The 18,634-nt window shown below is 46.5% G+C and overlaps 8 protein-coding genes across 8 annotated transcripts; 5 read left to right on the top strand and 3 right to left on the bottom strand.

Moving 5' to 3' along the window:
• Positions 1 to 2,023: 2,023 nt before the first annotated feature.
• HD556DRAFT_1466777 (cytochrome P450) lies at positions 2,024 to 2,401 on the bottom strand (the record flags this gene model as incomplete). The annotated part of the gene is given in 4 exon segments (XM_041308371.1): positions 2,024 to 2,075; positions 2,132 to 2,195; positions 2,249 to 2,325; positions 2,343 to 2,401. Coding segments are annotated over 4 exon segments (252 nt in total), but the record flags the coding sequence as incomplete, so codon positions are not given.
• A 521-nt stretch (positions 2,402 to 2,922) lies between these two features.
• Positions 2,923 to 4,187, top strand: HD556DRAFT_1306812 (uncharacterized protein; the record flags this gene model as incomplete). Its single annotated transcript, XM_041299962.1, has 10 exons — positions 2,923 to 2,994; positions 3,029 to 3,076; positions 3,174 to 3,207; positions 3,249 to 3,319; positions 3,409 to 3,464; positions 3,499 to 3,542; positions 3,602 to 3,821; positions 3,845 to 3,907; positions 3,988 to 4,073; positions 4,126 to 4,187. The coding sequence occupies 10 exons, from the start codon at positions 2,923 to 2,925 to the stop codon at positions 4,185 to 4,187; spliced, it is 756 nt and encodes a 251-aa protein (XP_041162405.1).
• Positions 4,188 to 5,204: 1,017 nt separating this feature from the next.
• On the top strand, positions 5,205 to 7,317 carry HD556DRAFT_275332 (uncharacterized protein). Its single transcript, XM_041310104.1, has 14 exons — positions 5,205 to 5,453; positions 5,536 to 5,617; positions 5,672 to 5,685; positions 5,746 to 5,854; positions 5,910 to 5,921; positions 5,972 to 5,997; positions 6,049 to 6,074; positions 6,297 to 6,308; positions 6,362 to 6,377; positions 6,425 to 6,565; positions 6,621 to 6,680; positions 6,732 to 6,759; positions 6,816 to 6,873; positions 6,941 to 7,317. Exons 1-14 carry the CDS (start codon positions 5,365 to 5,367, stop codon positions 7,198 to 7,200), a joined length of 933 nt encoding a protein of 310 aa, XP_041162404.1. The 5' UTR covers positions 5,205 to 5,364; the 3' UTR covers positions 7,201 to 7,317.
• HD556DRAFT_275496 (uncharacterized protein) lies at positions 7,079 to 8,009 on the top strand. Its single transcript, XM_041310105.1, has 4 exons — positions 7,079 to 7,149; positions 7,201 to 7,350; positions 7,405 to 7,527; positions 7,603 to 8,009. The coding sequence occupies exons 2-4, from the start codon at positions 7,276 to 7,278 to the stop codon at positions 7,912 to 7,914; spliced, it is 510 nt and encodes a 169-aa protein (XP_041162403.1). The 5' UTR covers positions 7,079 to 7,149; positions 7,201 to 7,275; the 3' UTR covers positions 7,915 to 8,009.
• Positions 8,010 to 9,777: 1,768 nt separating this feature from the next.
• HD556DRAFT_1518785 (Cys/Met metabolism PLP-dependent enzyme-domain-containing protein) lies at positions 9,778 to 11,572 on the top strand (the record flags this gene model as incomplete). Its single annotated transcript, XM_041309118.1, has 4 exons — positions 9,778 to 10,197; positions 10,255 to 10,554; positions 10,606 to 11,440; positions 11,514 to 11,572. Exons 1-4 carry the CDS (start codon positions 9,994 to 9,996, stop codon positions 11,570 to 11,572), a joined length of 1,398 nt encoding a protein of 465 aa, XP_041162402.1. The 5' UTR covers positions 9,778 to 9,993.
• Positions 11,573 to 12,561: 989 nt separating this feature from the next.
• Positions 12,562 to 13,984, top strand: HD556DRAFT_1358684 (uncharacterized protein; the record flags this gene model as incomplete). The annotated part of the gene is made up of 9 exons (XM_041302551.1): positions 12,562 to 12,708; positions 12,756 to 12,851; positions 12,903 to 12,951; positions 13,004 to 13,051; positions 13,112 to 13,236; positions 13,289 to 13,391; positions 13,492 to 13,588; positions 13,613 to 13,874; positions 13,928 to 13,984. Coding segments are annotated over 5 exons (594 nt in total), but the record flags the coding sequence as incomplete, so codon positions are not given.
• A 392-nt stretch (positions 13,985 to 14,376) lies between these two features.
• Positions 14,377 to 15,081, bottom strand: HD556DRAFT_1358675 (uncharacterized protein). Its single transcript, XM_041302550.1, has 3 exons — positions 14,837 to 15,081; positions 14,598 to 14,777; positions 14,377 to 14,540 (listed from the first exon to the last, which is right to left on the bottom strand). Exons 1-2 carry the CDS (start codon positions 14,943 to 14,945, stop codon positions 14,611 to 14,613), a joined length of 276 nt encoding a protein of 91 aa, XP_041162400.1. The 5' UTR covers positions 14,946 to 15,081; the 3' UTR covers positions 14,377 to 14,540; positions 14,598 to 14,610.
• Positions 15,082 to 17,069: 1,988 nt separating this feature from the next.
• HD556DRAFT_1441286 (uncharacterized protein) lies at positions 17,070 to 18,618 on the bottom strand (the record flags this gene model as incomplete). The annotated part of the gene is made up of 8 exons (XM_041306266.1): positions 17,070 to 17,193; positions 17,245 to 17,356; positions 17,493 to 17,634; positions 17,682 to 17,821; positions 17,923 to 18,070; positions 18,123 to 18,231; positions 18,294 to 18,428; positions 18,485 to 18,618. The coding sequence occupies 8 exons, from the start codon at positions 18,616 to 18,618 to the stop codon at positions 17,070 to 17,072; spliced, it is 1,044 nt and encodes a 347-aa protein (XP_041162399.1).
• Positions 18,619 to 18,634: the final 16 nt, after the last annotated feature.

Below are 18,634 nucleotides of genomic sequence, written 5' to 3'. Positions count from 1 at the left end.
GTGAAGGGTTCACTGTTCAGTTCTGCTGCGAACAGAATGATTCAGACTGGCATTGGTTAGTTTCTCGCCACATGAACGGTTGTATTCTTAATGACAGGAAGCAGCTACCATTATCGTCCTCGAGTACTCTGCATTTCTCCCAGACAAGAAGTTGGATGGCTCGGAGCTCGTCAAGTCTGCTGTGAGCTACTACCTGAAATATCCTATGGTTGCCGTAGTAGAGAAAGTAGTGAAAGAGATTTGTCGTCAAGGCTACCACGGAGAGGAACTGGGAAAGAAGGTTCTTGAGTTCATCCTTGATAATCGCTTGTGTACGTCCCTCGCCTCGTTGTGAACCTCGAGGTCGAAGTTTATGAACAACCTGCAGCAAAGGACTTGATAGAAAAGAAGTAGATGATGTTCGGGCCAAACTTCCTGTTTTTCGATGCGTCTTTCCTCATGCTATGTGCTCATGTCGTGTACGATACCAAGCACGCCAGCTCTAACTCCTGAGCAGTGCAGTTGTTTCCGATTCTCTTCCCCGTGTTATGTACTATAGTAACTATACTCGGCACTCCAGTTTCAACACCGACGAGTTTTCTATACCAAGTCAAGCAGATTGTTGCTGAGTTTACTGGAGTCGAGTCCATCGTGCGTGACAGATTTCGCAGCCAGTGGTCCTAGCATTTAAATGCTACAATTCATCTGCCCTCGTTCTTATTTTCTTGTTTGTTGTTGCTGTGACTCACGTCTGCTTTCGCTCGCATTCTCTTGCTATCGCAGGTACCTGCATTGTTTCCATACTAGTATTCGCGAGTTATGCACTCTACTCGGATTGCGCACTACTGTATCCATTCGACCTCAGGTTCGTGGGGGTTGTGGTGTGACATGACATAATGGTAGGTTCGCATGTTCGTTCATCGCTGTGACCTGTGACGAACTTAAAGATAGGTTCTCCGACGTGTGCGCTGCGTCGCTGAAGGACTCGGAGACTCCGAGTCGGATTGATCCTCAGTTGATCCTCAGTTGACGATGGGGATTGCTACATGTCCATACCTGACTTCTTTCTAGCTTTCTGTAGTGCCTCGGCGGGATATTGAACACAAGGGTTCATTGATATAATGTAGTAAGTTTATTTGTCTGTTCTGACTGTCCCCGTCTCAGCCACCTAGTGTTGCCGAAGTCCGGTTCGGTCCAGTTCTTGGGGCAAATTTTCCGAACGCCAAACCAAACCTATGGTTCGGTTCAGCCATTTGGTCGAACCCTGGACCGAACGTCACTGAACGCGTTCGGGAGGTCCGGTTCGCGTTCGAACCAGGTTCGACTAAGCTTGGACCATCTGTTTGGTTGTATAGGCTTGAGACTATGAATTTTCATGTAATTTGAGTCGGACAGATAACGAAAAGACTCTATAACGCAAGGAGAACTCCTTTGTACAAAGATTGAATTCAAGTTTCTAAAATAAATACATTTTATTTGCCTGGTGCGCATAGTTCCCTCGTAAAACATATCTCAAACGGAATAGCATGTATGTTTGCAGTGTCTGAGAATGCAAGCATGTCAATCTTCGCTGCAGGATTCTCCGAAAGGTGGAAAGCACAGAATAAGAGTCGTGTTAATGAAGACAGACCGATTCACGACATGTTGACCGGGAGTCCAAGCCCACAGAATAAGAGCCGTGTTGATGAAGACAGACTGATTCGTGACATGTTGACCGGGAGTCCAAGCCCACAGAATAAGAGCCGTGTTGATGAAGACAGACTGATTCGTGACATGTTGACCGGGAGTCCAAGCCCACAGAATAAGAGCCGTGTTGATGAAGAGTGCCCGACAAGGAACATATCAGTCCCCCATCCAGAGTCGAGTCTACATGCGCAATGTACCAAATATCCATTATAGAGTGCATGCTTACACTGACTTATACTTATACAGACATGGATTGAACACCTACGCGAATTAATCGGACCTGCCAGTGTGCGAGTCACGGGTTGCAGTCTTCGTCGCACTTGCAGGAATGAGGTAGTTGTTCCAGATGATGTCCTTCAATGTCCTTCGTCACGCGATGTGCAAAGCCTGTAGTGAAAGGTGGTCGTCCACTATCGCATCATCACAACTGAAATAAGACGTACCTCCAATAGTGACAGGTCTCTACCTGAGACTCTCGAGGATGAACATGGTAACTTGCGGCAGCATTTCCTGATCAGCAAATGTCGGCACTGATCAAGAGTTATTTGAGTCAGTTGATGCACAAAGAAAAGGCATAACCTACACCGCGTACGCCCCACGACATGATCGAGTTCCTCTTGTACGCGAGCCTGCGCATCTGTGTGAGATTGCGAACACAGTCTACAACAGTTGTCAACTTAAGACACGATGCAATGTAAGAGCTCACCGTTTCAGAACCGGCGCCAAACATTGTTCCTAACCATTTGTGTTCGCACCGTGTCCAACTGCCCGTTATAGAGAGCATGTTCTTCTTTGTGCCATGCCTTCAGCTGACTCAGGTAGCCGAGGACGAATAACTTTCTTGCGTGGGAGGTGTGCTGAGGTGTGGTGCTTCGACACAGCGGAGATCTGACTCTGGCAAGCAAGAATGTGACGGTGCAGTCCTGTGTCACAGCGCGTCACCGTGACGACCACGGCAGGCGCAACAAGACCGCGTCAATTTCACCCGATGGCCCAAACCTGTGGTTCCAGACACATGCCTTTGCATATATGACACGTAGTAAATACTTACATATTCTTAAAAAAGTGTAAAGCCGACAAAAATTGAGAGGTTCGAACCCGTTCGAACCTATTCACTACCAGCCCGAACCCCGAACTTCTAGAAAGGTTCGGTTCTGAGTCTTGGCCGAACCTTGGACCGGACCATGCGTCCGGTTCGGAAAGGTTCAGGTTCGAACCGAGGTTCGGAACCGGACTGCGGCAGCACTACAGCCACCCATGAATTCTTTCATCCAGGATAGCGCTATTGATCTTTCTCTCGACTCGCAACAGCATTACGCACATCTGCTTGTATTTCCTCAATGCTATGATTCATTTATTCCAGCTCCGCACCTCCCCATCTCGGCTCTTCTCGACTTCACCAATCTGGAGGGTATTGAGGAGGCCAGCAGAGGAAAGCGACGGCGCATTGCAAACACGCAATACGGAGAATATGACGCACACTAGTTAGAATTTGTTTTATTTCGCAGAAAAATACGAGAGATCCAGATGTCACACTTTTAGGTTCGTCCTCGCCAGATGCCTGTGACTGTCACACGACATAGGTTCAGTTCGAGGTGTTGGCGACGCTGTGACGAACCTAAGGTCGAATGGATACAGTATTGCATTAACGATTGTACATACTGCAGGACCATTCTGCAAGCTCGTAGAATGTACCCATAACTATTGTGTTGCTTCTGCCATATGCCACCGCAATCTACATAGTATCACTGTGTCTTCCCGCATTTTGAGAAGGTCGTCGCAGTCCAGCAGAGTTCATCGTGAGAAAACACGATCACCTGGCATTTACTGCAGCCTGCCATTTTCTCCCGTACGGTGGTATCTGCCCATCTTTTGTGGTGAGTGTTTTCACTGACTCGGAGCCGCCACTTTCTGAATCCGAGCAACACATCGACAGGACGCAAGTCTACATCTAGTTTGTATAGAGGGCCTCACGCAGACCGATCAAATCCCGCATTTTCTGAGATTATCGAACTCTCAGCCTCCAACTTGGAGTTCAAGGACCGTTCACTTGACGAGGGCGAGCAGGACGACGATGTTTACTTCCTCCTTCCTGGAAAAGAAAACTTCGTCACAGCCAGGAGCCTGATCACGCTTGTGAACAAAAGACTGTTTCGGTGACTCGACTTGCAAATTCTAGACCATTGAGTATTTCTAAATCATATTCCATGTTCGAGTTAACCGTCACCGGCGGGCTGGTCTTGTATGTAATATGGAGATAGTGTGCGTTCTTCCAAATTTCGTGCTGGCCATGATGTTTTCCACCCCGAGCTGTGCATTAAGACATCGCAAGACGAGAAGCTACAAACATTGCGGATGTGACGATGTAGTGCTCCATACTGCTCGACCTATTCAGGCTGTCGTGGTTGGTAATTGTATTATTGTTGATGCAAGAGGGCTGATTGCGTGATTTATCCATAGTTGCCAGCGACGGGGACGATGCAAATGCAGTCTTTCTCGTTGGTGTGATGAACTTCCAGTAGGCATGCATTATTATCTGTGTCTTTCCTCGCGAGTAGCGTTCACAAATAACTTATGGGTTCGTAGTAAATCATCACTCCCTGCCCGCCATATTTATGGAAGTACCTCGATTGCTGGCTGTGAAACATCAACTTTCTGTCTGAGACTTGCACGCCGTATGATCCGGACTGTCCTAAGCCGCGCCCCTGATCCTGTACGTTAATCCGTGCTCTTCCGCTCAGCTTCAGTGGTTGCGGTGGTATCCGGCTTAGCGAAGCCAAACATCCAACTTGGACCCTGCAGGCCTGAACACGAAGCCACATGCGTGTCGTTCATTGATGATCTTTGGCGATAAACTTGCAGGAGATGAAGCTTGAGAGGAGTCAGAATTGAGATGTCCATCTTAAAGCTAACCGAAAGTGCCTCACGCACTGCTTGTTTCGAGGAAAATGAATAGCTGCGAACAGGGCTAAGTCACGGGGCTACACGGGGCTGCCACAAACACTAAGCCTGGGAGAGCGTTTGAGCATCTCGGGAGTACGAAGTAGTCTTCAAAAGATCAGGTATTTCTAATTGAAGCTTTCAGGGCGCCTCAAGTTCTAGAATTCAACTGGAATACTTACAATGAGTCTGTGAAGGTACCCAAGTTGTGCAATGACTCTTCGTAGAGTTAAGTGGTAGCCATTATTTGATGCGATACCGTAATGGTGTTGACATTGTACTTGATATAGGAGGAGATGCTGAGAGATAGGGTGATAGTTCATGCTACTCGGCGAGGTCCGTTGAGATGTGATCGCAACAGGTTCGTTGCGCGCATGAGGCTGTCGCATGCCGAAATGAATGGTGATATGAACCTGCAGCGCCGCCTTGTGGTATCCACGCACGCCTAAACTAGAGATCAGATTCAGTACAGGTATTATAACTATTTGGCCTTCGTGCGTGGGCCATCCTGATTCCTCACAGAAGATCAGCACTGAGTATTGAATGTTTTGACTTGCATGTTCAACGTTGTCAACGGGCAAGTCCGCCACTCCTCGGGTCCAGAGGACACATATGACCGTCATACGTACTAATTATAAGTCTCCTTCGTTCATGCTTCTACCATCAGCGCTCAGCGTGGAAGGCATGATTCTCTCACAGAACAAATGGCAGTGCAGTCATTTAATACGGTGAACTGGTCGACCCGTTCAGTTAGCAACAATGTCTTCCTCGGCGCAAGATCCTATTCCACAACTTGACCTGGGAAACACGTTCGGGGCACTTTTTATTGGGGTTATCCTGGCATCAGTGTTAGTAAACTATTTGTCCATTATGCAGTCAAAAGCTGAGCGCTTCCTGTGACCTTTCGTCGTAACATACCCCATGGAACAGTCTCTTTGGTCTAACCAATGTTCAAGCTTTCATCTACTTGCAGGCGCATAGAAGCGCGGGGATAACATTTTTCAAGTTGGTTGTACGTCCATACTGCCTTGTTGTTGATTCTGGTCTTGATGTCACGTTCTGGCAGGTTGCCTGGCTTTGGTAGGTGTCCTTTCGAGTTGCAATCATTGATCGCGAAGAGATTGCTTCCCAAATTTGTAGGATACTCGATGCTCTGCACCTGGCCCTGACAATCCATGGTGTCTATTATTATTTGGTGACAAACTATGCGAACTTTGGTGTGCTCACGGAAATTGTATGGAGTCTCAAAGTGAGTTTCTATAATCGCCCTCTGTGCAACCTCTAATGGGCCGTAACAGCTTCAGTTAGTAATCAACGTAAGTTGTGTTTCTGTTCTTTGTGATCCACCCAACAATACACTGCACAGATTCTCATCGTTCCTATGGTACACCTGTAAGTTTAATGACTGTTACTGCAACATTCAAGTCATGTCTTGGTTGACAGTTTGTATGTTCATCGTATATGGAAAGGTGATTATTCCCCTACTATCATGAGTTTGTCGGGTTTACTAAATGAACCCAGTAAGCAAGGGTCGATCAAGAATTTTCCCGGTCATAGCATTGGTGGGTTTGCAATCGGGTTCGATTGTATTTCATTATGTTAATTCACCGTTAGGGCATAATCGTGGCCCTAGGTTCAGGCGTGTCTCTTTCCTGTAAATTTTCTTCATGCAATTCTGAACTTATCCTCAGGCATTGCTATCAGTGAGATTTCAACGATGTTCTCGTGATTGGCTCATCATTTGACCTAATGACAGCCCTTGCGTGGGCGCAGTGAGTCAGGCAGCTCCCTTACGTCAGGAGGTGCTAATTGCGAGTAGATATAAGGTCAAATTCTTCAAGGATTTGGTTAGCATCGAGTGGATGACATATCTGTCTTTGGGAACGGCCACTTTTATCGATATTCTCATCGCATCATCGCTATGCTATCTTCTTGCCACTTCACGTACTGGGTTCTCTAGGTACGGAGCAGTTCATTCCCTATCGGGATCTGATGTACTAACACAGACTACTCAGCACCGATTCATTCATAACAAAGCTTGTGGGCTATACCATCAGTACCGGCTGTCTGACAAGGTATCCCTCCTTCCAGCCTACCCCATAGTACTTTGACTAATACCTTGACAGTATTTGTTCGATGTTGATCATAATCACAGTGAGGCTATATCCATCGTATCGTCTACATCCGAGGTCTCTGAGGGTTTCCTGCAGTGTGCTGTGCTGCCGACAACCTTCATCTTCATCGGGTTTCAATTTTTAGTGACTAAGTGTAAGATCAACATCACATTCTACCATGATCGATCATCGTGCTGACCAGCGGTATATACCGTTTCAAGTATATGTCAACTCGTTTATCGCATTCTTGAACGCGCGATACTACATGCAGGCCAACGCGATCGTCGATCCTCCCCAATTTTATGAGCGCCACGGCGTCTATCACCAGGAACTCCACACTAGTGGATCACAAGACGAAGAGTTTCACAAATCCCGGAGGGACCCTAAGGATGAGGTACTGCGTATCACGCAACCTATCCAGGGTATCATGGTTAGTGGTTGTGTCATGGTTGATGGGAGAGGGCTAATTCACACACCTTAGCCACAGTCGACGACATCTCATTAGTGTGACGTGTTAACTGTGTGTCTAATCGAGAGATGACACTTACAAAAACATATGTATTCTAAAGTTATCTCATCTTCGAAGGGCGGCGCGTCTACAACAGCTGGCGGGAACAGCGGACTGGTGAAGGTAGGCTTCATACCAGGTTCTGAATGTAGAAGAAAGGGCTGACTTCGTCAACAGGGACTTTGTTTACTGTTCATTGTATGGTCATGTTTATTGGTTTTGCGAGTACAATGTACAATTGGGCATAACTTTATCGTTCAATGTTCAGCCACAATGATGAAGCTGCGAGTAACTTTTATAGTAAGCGTCATATTATAAGGTAATGAGCAAGCACAGACTCCCTTCTAACCATGATGCATGATCCGGCATTTACAGATGCGATTGGTACGTGGACAATCTTCCTGCGTGCAGAGTCGTCAGACCTTAGAAACAGTGACGGCATCTTTTTGGTCTTTCAAAAGTTGGACAATCGTATCGATACATCCGCTATATCCAATTGCAATCTACTACTCCCGTTTAGAACAACTCGCCAAGAAAACAGGAGTGTTAAGACGAGCGAAGAGGCTGGCAAGCTTTTATTCACGAGGCGTGATGACTCAAGGTTCAAACTTACAGCTTGAAGGAGTGCCGACTCATTCGGTGTTCATTCTGTATGGTGCACGAATCAGATCAGGGATTCCATCCTAATAGATGACACCGCGGACACTGCTTATGACCTCAACCGTGACAGTACAGCCTGAGAATGCACTCACACCATCATCATCACGGGGCTATCCATAACAGTGCACCTATCTCATTCTGGATCATTTATAACAGAATGGTAAATCCACGTCACTGCCAACAGAATTTGCACAGCCAGCAATGACGGTCTTCCTCAATGCAGAATCTCCTCTCAAAAGTTGATCTCGGAAACACGTTTGGGGCATGTTTTACCGGGATTACCCTTGCAGCGATGCTGGTACTTTACCCAAGCACTGGAATCCCGATTATGTTCGAATCAAAGTCTCTCCCCCGTTTATTTGACCCAGTTTGAAGTCCCCGCTGCCGCTAAATGAGACCGCTTGGTATTTTTACTGCAACTTCTACCTTGCTACTGCAGGCGTTTCGGCATACGCAACGGAGTCGGATGTTTCGGGATCGTTGGCAATAGGTTTTGCAATACCTGTAAACACTTGAGCCTTCGACCTCGACCTCACACATGTGATGTATTTTGCCCTGACTGATCGATCTCTGTGCCACTCCTACAGCGTCCGTTCCTCCGCAGCCCCTGTCAAGAAAACCAGGTCTCTCAGAAATGCCTTGATGAAGCTGTTGCCTCAGGAAGACGTACCAGGGACTTTGAATGGATATATAACGTCTGGAATGATGGCATGCGGAATGGTATGATTTCTTCTGTGTCCTTTCCAAATTGTAAGCCTACTAAAACACCATAGCTTTCAATGTCGCCTTCTCATCTGCTCAGACTGTCCGTTACGCATGGCATCGCCTAGTCTACGCTCTGGAGCAATTGATGGCCTTTTTTATCTTCAGCTCGATGCCACACATGATCGCTTGAACAATGCAATAGAACGGATAACGTGAATCGTTACTTGATGAGAACTACTGCGGTGTTAAAGTTTGATCATTTGTTCTGACCGCAGGGCTGATTGTAGTCGTACTCGGTGGAGTTGGTGAGTCATTTGCACTGCAATCTGGGAAAAAATAAACATGACCGCTGAACTCCAGGGCGAAGTGGTCGCGCGGTTAGTCATACATGAAACAATGGGTGGAGACAAGGCGGACCATATAGTATTGCGGGGAAGATGGGCGCTTAGAGCCCTTGTCAAGATTGCGTCACAACGATAGGTCGAGTTGGTCATGGTATTGCTGTTTGCTCGGTCAAGCTAAGCATCGTCGATTTTCTTCAGCTCCATTTTGTTGTGAACATGCCACGTCTCTCAGAACTACAGTTGATGTCATGTCACGGTTATACGAAACTGTCAGCCATTTGGACGATATCGACAAGTGATACTCCCAGGCTTTGAGTCAAAGATAAGATTGCACTTTGCTTTTGCGTCGTCTCCATTCAAACCTTAAAAGGGCTAGCACCCATCAGAACACACCTTCTTCGTCTGTGATTCATCGGCCGAATCGAAAGCATCAAGAGGGAAATCATGATAACACCACGTACAACGGAACAAAGGGTCAACGTCGAACCGTAGTAGACCTAGGATTATTGACACCTTGAGAAAAATCACTGAGTCATGTATACTTAGCACTGGCACCGCTAGACAAACCGAAATCTATGATAGTTCTTGATGCCTGCCGGTGCCACAGACGTGACAAGACGTGGATGTCCCAGAATATCTTCTCCTGCTGATAAGCTCGCACGTTCGCGCGCCAAGAGGTACTGTTTTGTAAAAAAACAAATGTAGTGTCCTCCAAGAGCCTATGTTGGACCTAGCCTAGCTATACAGGGGGTGCTTATGCTCCCGCTTATCTATTGTGCTGCGCTGGCGGTATATGCGGATATGATTAATGTGATTAGTAGAATGAATTACTAAGTAACCACCAGAATTGCAAGCGCTTTGTAAGCGGCTTGCACGCCATCGAGCTCGCAATTCATGCATCATTCCAAAGCAAAATGTAATGCAGGTAAAAAATTTCTCTAAAATGCTGGCGGTACGTGCATTATATAAACTCTTCTCTATCTCAGATTTCTCTACATCCTCGCATTTTTATCTCCCACATCGGGTTTATCCCATCTAATCGATACCCCACTGCAACATGACCATCTCCGTATTCACTACCAACGGCCACACCAACGGCCATGCAAAAGGCGTCAAGCGTCACTCGAAACGCTCGTCTGAGCTTGGCTTTTCTACGCGAGCTATTCATGTAGGGTCAGAGCCAGACCCTGCAACTGGCGCTGTCATCCCTCCCATATCTCTTAGCACGACATACAAGCAAGATGAAGTAGGCGTACACAAGGTTCGTGTTTCAGTTTGACTCCACATGCCGTACTTATGACGTGTCTGTGGCGAATAGGGTTATGAGTATTCTCGTTCTGGCAATCCAAATCGCGATGCACTAGAGCGCACGCTTGTAGGCTTGGAGGCAGGTGCAGGACACGCTATCGCGTTTGCTTCGGGCAGTGCCACGACAGCCACTGTCTTGCAGTCTCTAGGTCCAAACGCACACGTCCTAAGTGTGAACGATGTCTATGGCGGTACGTTCAGGTACCTCACGAGGGTTGCGAAGGAAACCATGGGTACCGAGTCGACGTTTGTAGACTTGGAGAACGCGACAGATGATGAAATACTAGGTGCTATAAAGGAGAACACAAAGGTTTGTTTTTAACTATTCAAATTTGGCCAGCTACTGACGCAAATACTTTAGCTTATCTGGATCGAATCGCCAACAAATCCCACCCTCCGACTAATTGACATTCCGCGCATAGTGGGTCTCGCGCACCGCGCTCCATCAAAACCCCTCGTTCTTGTCGACAACACATTCCTCTCCCCATTCTATGCCTCCCCACTCCTACAAGGCGCTGACATCGTCATTCACTCCCTCACCAAGTATGTCAATGGCCATTCTGATGTCGTGATGGGCGCTGCCATCCTTCCCTCCTTGTCTACACCAGACAGAGACTACGAAGGCCTCGTCCAAAAGCTTCGCTTCCTCCAAAATGCCCATGGTGCCGTCCCGAGTCCTTTTGACAGTTGGCTCGCCCAGCGCGGTGCCAAAACTCTCGCAGTGCGGATGAAGGCCCATGGTTTGAATGCATTGCGCATCGCCTCCTTCCTGACTTCGCACCCCGCCGTTGAACACGTCATTTACCCCGGTCTCGCCTCGCACCCGCTACACGCCCTCGCACGCACCTCCCTCAGCCCACATGCGGAGCAGTTCATCAGCAACCTACCGCCATCGAGCCTTGCACACGGTATACCATACGGTGGGATGGTCTCATTCCGTCTACGTGGTGGTGCAAGAAGTGCAGAGGCACTTCTGCCGAAGTTGAACCTGTTCACGCTTGCTGAGAGTTTGGGTGGTGTGGAGAGTCTTGCGGAATTACCTGCACGCATGACGCATGCAAGTATCCCGGCGGCGGAGCGCGAGGCTTTGGGCATTGAGGGGCTGGTGCGCTTGAGCTGTGGCATTGAGGAGGTGGAGGATTTGGTAGATGATTTGAGGGCTGCATTGGATGGGCTGGAAGATGAGGATAGTGGATGTGAGAGCGGGTTGGTAACGCCGTCTGATATGAGCGATTAAATGAGCTTTGATCTTGGACTTTGGTGTTCCAGATACCTATACCGTAATCGTTTCTGGGTCTATTAGATGGTATATTGCTTTGGAGGCTTGACTTCATTGCACAATGTGCAGCTTCTGAAAGTATCAAGAAATCTAATTTGCTGAATATGCTTAACGCGGTTGAATCATTCTTGGGTTGATCCTATCCAAGAATCAACGTGACCTGGCACAGCAATGTATTGGAACTGTATTATGTAACGAGGCAGGAGTGAAAGATTAGAGTAAAGTCTTCCGAGTCGAGCGAACAAGAGACGCGGCACCAAACCTCTTGTTTCCGTGCCGCGATCATCGTCCGTCTTTGCACAGCTCCCGCTGCTCAATTGGTTTTTCTCCGCCCTCCGCGCCCAAAATTCATCGAAACCAAGAGCTCGATGAAAAGCCTCGCTTAATTTGTGCAAAAGAACATAGTCACTCATAAGACGGGTCCTGAGGAGAAGAATTACTTAGAAGTTATCACAACGAGGCGACCCCACCCGCCCTTGCAGCTCAACTCTTGGTCAATCTAGGTTTTCCTTCCTCGGGGCTGGAAAGCGCTACGCGCCTTCGCCCGAAAACTCTCCATCATCCCCAACTTCCAATAAGCCAATTTCACGCTAGTTAGTAATTGCAGACCAATGCAGCTCTTGTTTAAACGTTTCCGCGACGGTGTGAACCTCAAAGACCCACGCTTGTCATTGATAAGAACTTGCCTCGGGTTGCAGATAGCGTTCGTCCCATCACAATTTTGGTGGTCAAATATAGCTAAAGGCTCGAGGGCGGTTTCATGGTGGAGAAACCGTTACAAGGCTCTTTGTCTGCATACTACGATCTGTTCGTGCCTTCTCTTCTACGGAAAGGAATTGACTAACAAACTTACAGTTTGTCAGAACTCTTTTGTAATCCGGTTTACAGCTTTCCGTCAACTTGGCCAGTCTACACCCCAGCCGCAAAAGTACAATATTGCACACATAATGAAAAAAATTCCAGCTATTGTAGCTGGTAAACTGGTTGGAAGCATATGCAAGTTTCCTTGATCTCGATGTTTGGACGGCCTCGACGATCACCAAGACATCTTGGAACGATAGCACGAAAACTTGGTCTGTCGAAGTCAATCGCGGTGGTAAAGATACTAGGGTTCTGACCGTTAAGCACCTCGTTTTTGCCACTGGATCTGGCGGTCGCCTGAATGTTCCCGACATCCCTGGGAAGGCATGTAACGCTCGAACCAGTGATCTAAACGTGGCTCATGGACGCAGGCAAGCTTCAAAGGATCTGCCATGCATTCGTCAGAGTTCAAATCCGCGGCTGATCATATCGGTAAAAAGCACTCATAGTCGGCTGTTGCGATTCTGGTTGGTCTGTCATATCTTTTCATATCGAACGAGGTCTAAATATTTCATCAGCACATGACGTTGCTCAAGATTTCTGCAGTCACGGCGTCGACATCACAATGTGCGTTCTTTGGTTCAGGTTATGTCATTTTCATATCTTATGGAATACTAGGTATCAACGATCGTCCACATTCGTGATCTCAACAAAGTCAGCGGAAGCAGTGCTAGGCGGTAATTGTTTCCGTCGTTGTTGGTAGCTTGGCTTAACTTTCCTTGCCTAGCTCTCTCTCTATAATGAGGACTTCCCCACTGAGCTGGCTGATATTTACAGTACCTCGCTACTTTGGGCAGTTGTTAGGCGGCTGCATCAACGTATGGTTCCTATGGTTGCTGAGACCACAGACAAGTATGTCAGACGATTCGAAGCTCACTTCCAGGTGCATTAATCACAATCGAAGGGCCATTCTAGATGGATTGGCTAAGATTGGTTTTAAGACCAATCTTGGCATACATGGAGCAGGTATTTTGTCCCTTTACCTGGAGCGCAGTGGTGGCTACTACGTCGGTGGGTGTACCTCTAATGCACAACGAAGACGTCTTTCAATAGCTTCCAGATACCGGAGCAAGTAAATCTATTATCAACGGGGATATTAAAATCAAGAACGGTTCCGCAATCGAGTCCTTCACGGAAAACGGCCTTCGATTTGTTGATGGCACTGAGCTACAGGCGGACATAATAGTATTTGTTACGGGGCATGGTAATATTTCACTTTGACGAGCAGGACTCATAATTGCTTACAGTTACGGCGATCACCGTGATTTCATGCGCGAGGTCTGTGGAGATGAAGTCGCATCAAAAATCCCCAGGGTCTGGGGTCTAGACGATGAAGGGCAAACTGTGGGAATGTGGAGGTATTGCGGGCATGATGGTCTGTGGTTCGCAAATGGTATTTTGCATCGTTCTTGTTATGGGCGCGTCAGTTTCATTTTGATGAACAGGTGATTTGGCTCTATCGCGCTTCCACAGTCTCTGTTTGGCCATGCGTGAGTTCATTCCGTGTGGTATATAGAGCGTTGCTGATGCATTGAAAATATAGAAATAAAAGCAATCGAAGAAGGTATTTTGAATAAGGCGGATATAGTTATTTGATGACATTTCGAAGATCTGCTCATGATCAGGACTGAAAGCTGAAGACCTGTAAAATGTACGAGTAGTTATTGCGTGAATTAAATGTTGTATGTACAATGAATTTAAGGGAATTTTCACTGGAGCCTCAGCAATTGCAATGCTTTTTTTGTTTTTTTAATATAGATTTATACGAGATGTTTCTGTACCCCGAACTCCCAACCTAACCTGAAGTTATTCCCCCTACTACAACAGCACCACAGAAGAACTAGTAGAAACAAGCAACCTGGACCAGAAACACGTCGAGCCCGCCACTATCGACCCAAAACAACCGCAGGCCCACCTCATCTACTAACCTTCTTGTTGCAGTCTTCATTTTGTGCTTACTTGCGTCGTCCTGCCAGACGGCGCAGGGAATACGTGTTCGAATACACAGATTCATAGTGCCACACCGCCCAAAAAACATATACGAAGGAAAGCATATGACGAGACATATCCAACATAGGGTCTACGATCCCAAAGGACTCATTCTGGTGAAAATAAAGCTATTCCCCAGCACCAGCCAATTCCAGTTACAGAGATAGCTGTCACGTTAATGTATCACTGACATCATTGGCACGGCAAGCAAGAAGCGGGCTCACCCTTTCTTTCCTCTTATGTGCAAGTCACAGACCCGCTGTTGCCTACACCTCCGTGGATGACAGAACAGCACTGGATACAATGGCACATTTGAACGACCTCGACAATGTTGTTTATATTGCAGTAGAACAAAAATGGCATGTTCCCGTTATAACCCGCGAGTCGTCCACACTCATACTTGCCTGCAAACACCCGTAAGTATGCGGTCAGATCAACTTGAAAATATGTGCTGAATATTTACTGTTCTGGGCACATGGCCCCCCGTTGGGGTTGGTGTCCGAGTCTGCTTTAACGATGCCCACCAATACTGCGGCAGACACAATCATAGTGGTGAGTGAGATGAACTTCATTGTAGCGCTCGAGGATGGGTCTTTAGTGACTGTGGATGATGTTTTTTGTTATTGGACTGAGATATTACCGCCTCCCTTTTATACACGAGCAAAGGGCGGTCAGCCCAAAACATGCACCTGCTGTGCGTCCAACTAATGCGCCGTGGCAACAGGACATCTCTAGACGTGGCTCTATGAGAACATGCTGTCTATGAAATTTGGACGCGAGCTTGACACTAGCGAGTTCTCATAGAGCCACGTCTAGCATCCGCTTTCTCGATGATCCCCTAAATGAATGACTTCTTGCTTCTATCGATCGGTGTGGCGCGATCCTGTTATGGACGTACGGTTCGTGTACGGTATTTGTATTTTATCTAGTGACAAGCGGTGACTTCAGTCGTTGCTTTGTTACAAAAGCCGACTTTTGTGCACTATATTTGCATGATCTTTCTCTTCGTTATACAGGCAGCGCACGATTACCGTCACCAAGAGGTTCTGCTAGTTCCTGTGAAAATAGTATGAGCAAGGTACGACGCCGCACAGTAGGTAACAGGAAGACAGCGAACATCATCCCCGTATAGATCGGAAGTGTCATCAGTGAATCGGTGAACAAATTACAATTTCATATTTAAGTATATATTGCTAGCAATCACGATAATCGCCCTAAATCTGGCGAGGGGGATTACTTGGAAATATTTGACCTTATGAAGGAAAGATGAAATTTTAAACAAACAAGTCAAGTCGACCTATCCCGTATGTACCATTCAATACGCGAACTAGTCTATGATTGGAAGATGTGACACGAGTTCATGAAGTGGATTTTGCAACCATTATTACCGAGACAAGCGCAGAGGTCGCTACTTACATGAATACCACACCCTTTCACAATTTTCAAACCAGTAGAACCATGCCTTGCACGAACAAATTCGGTTAAAATATGACAGTTGAAGGTCTAGATCATCTGGTTTCCGTTCTCAATACAAGGCAGATGTTAGCATACATCCTGGAACTCACAAACCGGTGAGAGGCTCCAAACACTGAGGGAAAAAATTTCTACCGGTAAAGCCTTCGGCAACTCACATCAAGGCACTTGGTTCTCAATTTACCTTGAATGATCAAGTCAGCATGTTCTGATGAGCTTTTCCAAAGATGAATAACATCAGATCATCACTTCGGGTGAAATCAAAACTCTAGAATGTTGAGTAAGTTCAAAGATTTAGCATTTAGGACGACGTCTGAAAATGATCAGAGTTTCGGCGCAGCACTGCCACCACACACGGGCAGTGCTACATTGTAATATCATGTCATCTTTGGCATCTTTACAACTCCACCCGTTCCGGCCTCGAGTTTCTCAGTTCGCCGATGATGCACATGCTTGCGCATTATTACATATACAGAGTATTTTCTCATAAAATAACGTAAGTAACTCGTCGATAAGTTACATCGTCCAATTGTATATTTCAGAAATTCGGTATATTTTTTTCGTTGTATGTAGGAGTACAATTACATCTGTCCATCAGAAATTTATTAATTTTATCTTCACGTACACAGGAGCATAACAACGTCCGTTTATCCGATATCATGTCATCTTTGGCATCTTTACAACTCTATCCCATCTGACCTCGGGTTTCTCAGTTCGCCAATCTCGCACATTCTCGTGTATTATCACATACAAAGAGTATTTTCCCATACAACAACTGAAGCAACTCGTTGAAAACTCACATTGTCCAATTCCATATTTCAGAAAATCAGTATATTTTTCTCGTTGTATGCAGTAGTATAACTACATCTGTCCATCAGAAAATATGTAATGTTATCTTGGTGTGCACAGGAGTATAACAACACCTGTCTATTGGAAAATCTGCATATGTTTCTCGTTGTAAGCAGGAGTATCTCTACATCCGTTCATTACAAAATCGGTATATTTTTTGTTGTTGCCCACAGGAGTATAATTACACCTTTCCATCAAATCATCGGCATATTTTTTGTTGTATGCGTGTCGATCGAGAATTCTCACAGAAAGATTGAGAGTTGTCATTCATTCATTCATCCATGGGGTGCCAGATATGGAAGAACGTGATCACATTAGCAGCAGAGAGTATATTACTGAGTAATAATAAGTACTAAGATACGGCAATGAACATGTCAAGAGTCAGAATCAAATGCAGCGTCTTCCATCGCCAGTCTCTGGGCAGCAAGTGTGCGGACGGACATTCGGGAAATTACGTCTGACGTTAGGTCCTGTCTGTGATTTTTTCCAAAAACTTTTCTGTGCAAAAATGTTAGTGGCCGATGCCAGTTAATGACGGTCCGTGCTTACCTGGTCCACCACTCAAGAAGTTCGTTGACCCTAGCACGCGCAGCTGGACCCGGGGCATCCTCGAAAAAATCTACAACATTGCTCCAAAAGATCTCGTAATCGAAGTCTCCGTCTACGTTGCGCCATGAGGTGATGCTGGAGAGAGCGAATCGGATCTGCAAAACTCGTCATTTACATCATAGTTACAGGGCAATGCTTACTTGGCAAGCTGTATATGCAATCGCCCGAGGAGTTACCTTCCTGCATACCTATGATAGACGCGACACACGTCTTTACTTTGGCTTGATCCTGTCTTCGTGCACGTCGATTGTTCTCGATGATATCGGTGCCTTGACCTTCACCATCCATTTCGTTGGCAGATGAGGGAGAGGTAAAGAGGGCCTTCAACCCCTGTGATGTGATTATGAAACGCGAACCAGTAAGAAAAATCAGCTCACCATCACCAATAGTTTAGACTTCATGAGACCGTACTCTAGATTACCGGCATCAGCTGCACAATTTTGATACATGAATAGGGGCCATGAGTTTTCGGAGACAATGTAAGCAGCCGTACGGTCTCGAATGCCAGCCTTGACTGCTGAATCACATATCAACTGACATGTAACGAAGACAATTAGAAATAGAATATGACTTACATCGGATCATCCCAGCACCATTCAGCTGGACAAAGCAGCTTACCACATATGTCGTTTACGAAACCTCGATGATGCTTGTCGCTGGTCGAGATCAGTGGAGTTGGACGAAACTCGATATTTACCCATGATGCAACAAGCTCTTTGAGGGTACCCGTATCATCGCCGCGAGCCGAGTCCGCACCTCGCTTGAGCTACATGGGTATCATGATAAGGAAAAAGTGACAAAAGATGTCATGAACGGACCTTTCTAAGCATGTCTTCAGACTCCTCGTCGTCAAGGCTTGCTATCTTGTCGTGAATCCACGGTAACGCCTTGACAAGTTCGACGTAACTGCGTTGTAGGCGGTCTTGCCTGCAGTTTGTCAGGATATGATAACCTGAAAGCACCAAATGATCAAGATGAATAGTACTTACTCTACAGTAGAAACGCCACTAGTATCTTCATGTTCGCATCGTCGGTCGTTTTCAGAGATCAAATCCTCTATAGGAGTGTACAGGGCGACCAGACGACGGATTGCTCGACCCTGTGAAACATAATACGTGGTCTTCCTAGAGTCATAGCAAGAAATTAAAACGGCCTCGAGAGTCCGAGCAAGTTGACACACCTCTGCTTGGTTGCTTTGTCCTGCTTCAGAAGTTCGACCTCTTCCATCAGGGTAGCTATTCTTCGCTTCGCCCGAGCCTGAGGAGAGGTTGGGACACGCAAAGAGATTACAGGGAGGAGGGCTTCCTGAGTCATTCCCTGATGCCGACAT

This window comes from Suillus plorans (genome assembly GCF_016647745.1).
Source record: "Suillus plorans strain S12 chromosome Unknown HD556scaffold_17, whole genome shotgun sequence".
In the NCBI taxonomy this organism is placed as follows: domain Eukaryota; kingdom Fungi; phylum Basidiomycota; class Agaricomycetes; order Boletales; family Suillaceae; genus Suillus; species Suillus plorans.
The sequence above is the reverse complement of the archived record's forward strand: the minus strand, read 5'-3'. Positions and strand labels throughout refer to the sequence as shown.

What these genes read in the sequence shown, in the direction of transcription:
- HD556DRAFT_275332 (XM_041310104.1), top strand. Translation starts at nt 5,365, where the DNA reads ATGTCTTCCTCGGCGCAAGATCCTATTCCACAACTTGACCTGGGAAAC. An exon ending in GGGGTTATCCTGGCATCAGT is followed by an intron (nt 5,454 to 5,535) that starts GTTAGTAAACTA and finishes CCCATGGAACAG; the next exon opens with TCTCTTTGGTCTAACCAATG. An exon ending in CGATGTTGATCATAATCACA is followed by an intron (nt 6,760 to 6,815) that starts GTGAGGCTATAT and finishes GGTTTCCTGCAG; the next exon opens with TGTGCTGTGCTGCCGACAAC.
- HD556DRAFT_275496 (XM_041310105.1), top strand. Translation starts at nt 7,276, where the DNA reads ATGTATTCTAAAGTTATCTCATCTTCGAAGGGCGGCGCGTCTACAACA. An exon ending in GGAACAGCGGACTGGTGAAG is followed by an intron (nt 7,351 to 7,404) that starts GTAGGCTTCATA and finishes CTTCGTCAACAG; the next exon opens with GGACTTTGTTTACTGTTCAT. An exon ending in AGCTGCGAGTAACTTTTATA is followed by an intron (nt 7,528 to 7,602) that starts GTAAGCGTCATA and finishes CGGCATTTACAG; the next exon opens with ATGCGATTGGTACGTGGACA.
- HD556DRAFT_1358675 (XM_041302550.1), bottom strand. Translation starts at nt 14,945, where the DNA reads ATGAAGTTCATCTCACTCACCACTATGATTGTGTCTGCCGCAGTATTG. An exon ending in GGGGCCATGTGCCCAGAACA is followed by an intron (nt 14,778 to 14,836) that starts GTAAATATTCAG and finishes GGGTGTTTGCAG; the next exon opens with GCAAGTATGAGTGTGGACGA.